Here is a 4,814-nt window from a genome sequence, read left to right as displayed (position 1 = left end):
CGCAAGATGGCGATCTCTCTAAAGCAAGGCCCTTGCTATATATATATATATATAAAAGCATAATTATAAGGCTACGAAAACCAAACGAATTTTATTTTATAGCGATTATACACTTATATAAACATATTAATGGGTAGAATATTCAGATTCAGATTCAGATTTGACAATAAACCATGCCAAATATTACACACTGGCCCTTTAAGACTAGACTTAAGACCTTCCTTTTTGATAAAGCTTATAGTTAGGGCTGGCTCAGGCATGCCTTGGTCCACCCCCCTGGTTGGGCTGATATGGGCCTTGTCTGCTGGGGGACTCTTCTCTCTTTCTCATTAATGCATGTTAGTTGCTTGGCTTCTTTATGGAGCTCTTGTGCTTTGTTGTGTCACAAGTTCCCTCTGATTGTGGTTGCGCCTGGATCGTAGGTGTGCTACTGCCATGGTCCTGCCTGATGCCGACTACTACTGCTAGGATTATTAGTCATTCTTCTACTATTATTATACACATATGACTATTATCGTCACATACTTATTACTATTGTCGCTATGCTTTCCCCCCCACCCCTTCCGTCCTGGAGGAGGGATCCCTCCTCACTTGCTCCTTCTGAGGTTCCTTCCATGTTTTCCCCTGTTAAAAGGTTTTTTTGTTGTTGTTGTCGTTGTGTTTTTTTAAGGACAGAGGGATGTCATATGTTGTAAAGCCCTCTGAGGTGTGATTTGTGATATTGAGCTTTATAATTGAATTGAACTGAACGGAATATCAAGGCCAGACAGCGTGTTGTTTGAAGTTAAAGGACTACTCCAGCATTTAACCAAACCCAACCAACATTTGCATTTATATCTGCATGCTGTTCAATGAGCTTTAGCTAGAGAGTCAATATCTAGCCTGCAAACTGATCTTACTAATGCCCCTTTTCCCAGTTAATGTTAGTGTGGTTGCTCATTAAACGAGCTAGGGTGTAGGACAATACGTGTTCATGTCTGTCAATCTATATGTGGCAGTAGTTGTGGGGGATGGGTCTGATGCTCTACACTAAAATGAATGTGATGCTCTATACACTAAAATGAGAGCATGCAGTTCTATTTCTACATTAATTATTAGTAACTGGTGAGTTTTTTCATCACACCATTACTGCGCTTGGTTCTCTGCTGCTCTGTCTCCTCTTTCTCAAAGGAGAACACATTCCAAGCAAATTACAGAGCAGATATGTATGTTGTAGCAGACAAAAAAAAAATTAGTTTCTGTTGGACATTAACAAAAGATTCAGTGACTTCCACAAGGAATTATCACCTGACTTTGAAGCTTTTCTCAGCTCCGTAGTCCCTTGCGTTTCCAGGGCCAGAACAATTTTCTAATGCTTTGGCTCCATGCATTTTCTTACAATTCTTTCAGCTGCTTCAGTAAAACAAAGTGAAATGTTAAGCTACTGCTAGCAAGAATATATCAGTGATTTAATGTGTATGCTTGCCTGCATAGCATACATAAATATAGCAGCATTTCCCCCTAGGGTTATTTCACTGATTTATCTTGACTGTGTTTGAATATGATACCTAACCAGCTAGTGCAATGTCATTGTGTAACATTTCATTGTAACACAGCCAAATTAAATCAGTGAAATAATCCCAGAAAAAAATGCTGCTATATAGATGTACACTATGCAGACCTGCACCACCACATTTACTGTATTTGCATTATTAAGTGGTATTAATATAACCTCCTCTCAATGCTTGAATAACAAACAGGCCCATGACATCTCCATTACAGCTGTTAAAGACCTGATATCTACAGGTTAAAGGCACAGGTTAATATAAAGCCATTTAAAAAATCTGGTTTCATTTATAAGCAATAACAAGTAGCCTGTAGTAAAAAATACCGAGGTCCAGATGTTGGGACCTGAATGGTAGCGATGCGGCACATGTGGCACATGACCCGATGGACATACATGACTGCCAAGGTCAGAATGAAAAACAGAGAATTTCTTAATGAGCAAAATTTGCAACAACCCAAACCTGGCCCAAGCATGCACTGCAGTGGTTCAGAAAAACAGCAAGATTGAACCCAAAAGCATGGTTCACATACAGACAGGTTGAGATTAAAGTTCATGTTACTTGAATCGGGAAACAGACAAGGATCAAAATCAGGTAGGCAGTCAGATCAGGCAACTAATCCAAATAGTGGACAGGCAGAGAATCAAACCATGGGTCAGGCAGGAGGTCAGGCAAACGGAACAGACGGATTTGCATTGAGCTGATGCAAATCAGACAATCTAGCAGGGAATGACTGGAGAGGGGTTGGTATGTATACTACAGTGCTGATTAGGGAAATGGGAATCAGGTGAGTGTGTGGCTGGATGTAAAATGACAAGAGAGATATGGCAGGGAAAACAAAGCAGACAGCAAAATGAGAACTGGGAGCTGGCAGGAGTTGGGACTTGTGCCATGTGCAGCTAAATAGTACCCAATGGGTTCAGATCAGGTAGCAGGACTTTTAAAAAATCCACAGACAAAGTTCTTATCTCATCTTCCAGTTCTAGGCTAATTATTTTTGTTCTAGTTAAGCACTAGCTGCACTAGATGGCGTTGTAAACAATGCGTGGAGGGAACATTAGGCCCACTGGACTTGCTTGAGTCCAGTTGCCTACAATATAACACTTAAAATTACCATGACCTGGATGTCTGACAATCTTCACCAACATGTTACAGTACCACATCCATCAGTGACTTTGAGGACACATAATAACGGCCTAAAAATCACATTTAAGAACATTTCTAATAACTTTGTAGTGTCCCTTTGTGTAGATAGCTACACTATGAGGGACCAAAATTGAAATCTCTAAACACGACTACTAATGGGACTTGACTGTCCACAGATTGAGCTAACCACTTGATCCCCAGGTGCTATTTTTCCGTGTTGTGTACAGAATCCTGATTTTTTTCATAGAAATCCAGGTGTCAAGGAGAAGTGTTATACACTACTACTACTACTACTGCCCCCATACAGCTAACTGTAGCTAACCTGTTAGTCTATTGCCAAACAGTAACACAAGCACCTCACCAGTATCAGATAAACCTGTTTTTATGTCATAGTGACTAGCTGGGGCGCATTACCACCATTATCAACTGTATTAATGTTTAATGTAATCATTTTTGTAGACAATCACTGTTGGCGTGCTCCAAATAGAGGTTATTTGGATAACTACACTTGCCTGAAGAAGTATTAAAAATTAATAGCCTTTTTTAAGATTAAATACAGCTTTTAATCCCAAGTAATCCCACCTCTGCTCTGAAACAGAAGTAAGAATAAAATCACACAATGTGAAAGTGCCCTAGTTCAGGCAAAAAAGTAAGGTGAATAAAATGGATTCTTTTTTTCTTGAGAATTTTTCAATGTGATTGATTACAGGCATATTGCCTGCCTGAAAGGTGTGGAAAAAAAGGTGAACATGGCAGCAACGGATATTGTCCATGACTCGGGGGAAACATGCAGACAGCACTGCAGTGGGCCCTTAATAAGCTGCGGATCTGTGAGTTAGAGCCTAGAGAAAAGTTTCAGACTTTTCCAAATTCTCCCCCAGAGTTCTAGTTAGTGAGACCTGATCCGTTGAATTTAAATATGAGCAGAGGATAATTGGTCCTAGAGTCCACAGACCCCAGAGGAAAAGCTTAACACAGCCAGCACAGCAGTAAACAAACCACATAAATCATCTGACTCTTTGTTTTACAGCTGGTTTCCTAAACAGTCACTAAAGCTAGTTTTCCCTTTGATTTTAAATGAAACTAAGTAGCTTTAAGCATCATGATGCCTTTGAAATGTGGATTATGATGGATTAGTGGGTTTGGAATACATTTATACCGTCACAAATTCAAATCCAGTCCTCACACTGTCAAAAAAATGGTTTTATAGATCAAAATCATTTGTGTTTGCAAATTCAAGCCCAACATACATACCGGTCCACAGCAATAGCCAGGAAACTGAAAATGGAGCCCACAAACGACATACACAGCAGGGAGTCCATCACATCGTCCAGGTTCAACTCAGAGGAGCCTGTCTTCTTTAGGTGTCCCACGCTGGCAAACACAATCATTAGGTTCTCCCAGGTCTTGGTGAGACTGGCGATGGTGTTAAAAGCCGCCAGGCTGCAGATGAAGCAGTACATGGGCGAGTGGAGGTTCCTGTTCCATAAAACAGCCACCACAACCAGCAAGTTCTCGGCCAGGCTCACTGCACCGATGGTGAAGAAGAGAGCGAAAGGGACTTTCACCTCAGGGCAGTCTGACTGATTGGCTGTGGTAGTGTTCATAGTTAAGATGGCGTTCTGTCTAAATTAAAAAGGTGATTGGAATCTACAGCTACCTAGACTTGATGTTCAGTTCTCAAGATGTGGAAAACAATTTGAGGAAAAATGTTGTTATGGGATTTTTATTCTTATCTTCAGTGTTGGACGAGATTAAACTCCAGCAAACTGTTGTTAGTGTCAAGTTAGCCTCAGGTAGGTTATCACATTATCTCAGTTTCTCAATCTTGCCTTAGTCTTCCACTCTGCTCAGTTTAGATTATGTGACGAGCAATGACCGGAGATTCAATCTGACCTAAAATGGTGATGGTGTTTCTCTGCTGTGACGACTTCCTGCACTGGGTAATCACACACAGGAATGCTGGCTACAAGCTGCTCTCTGCAGTCGGTTGTCACTTGTCACAAAATGTCCCCTTTCACATACCAAATGCTATTTCCAGCTGGAGTGGGAGGGGTTGATGGTTTTGGCACAGCTTAGTCATAATCTCCAACCATGTGACTGCATCTCTGGTTGTTTACACAA

The 4,814-nt window shown here is 40.9% G+C and overlaps 1 protein-coding gene across 1 annotated transcript in view; it reads right to left on the bottom strand.

The window, feature by feature from the left end:
• Positions 1-4,297, bottom strand: part of mc2r (melanocortin 2 receptor) — a 16,622-nt gene extending 12,325 nt beyond the window's left edge. The window contains exon 1 of the mRNA XM_050047734.1: positions 3,945-4,297. Within this exon, the coding sequence (XP_049903691.1) occupies positions 3,945-4,297 (353 nt within the window). The remainder of the gene's footprint in view (positions 1-3,944) is intronic.
• Positions 4,298-4,814: the final 517 nt, after the last annotated feature.

The sequence above is a fragment of the Epinephelus moara genome, chromosome 6 (assembly GCF_006386435.1).
Source record: "Epinephelus moara isolate mb chromosome 6, YSFRI_EMoa_1.0, whole genome shotgun sequence".
Taxonomy (NCBI): Eukaryota; Metazoa; Chordata; class Actinopteri; order Perciformes; family Serranidae; genus Epinephelus; species Epinephelus moara.
Note: the sequence above shows the minus strand (reverse complement) of the source record. Positions and strands in the feature narration are given on the sequence as shown.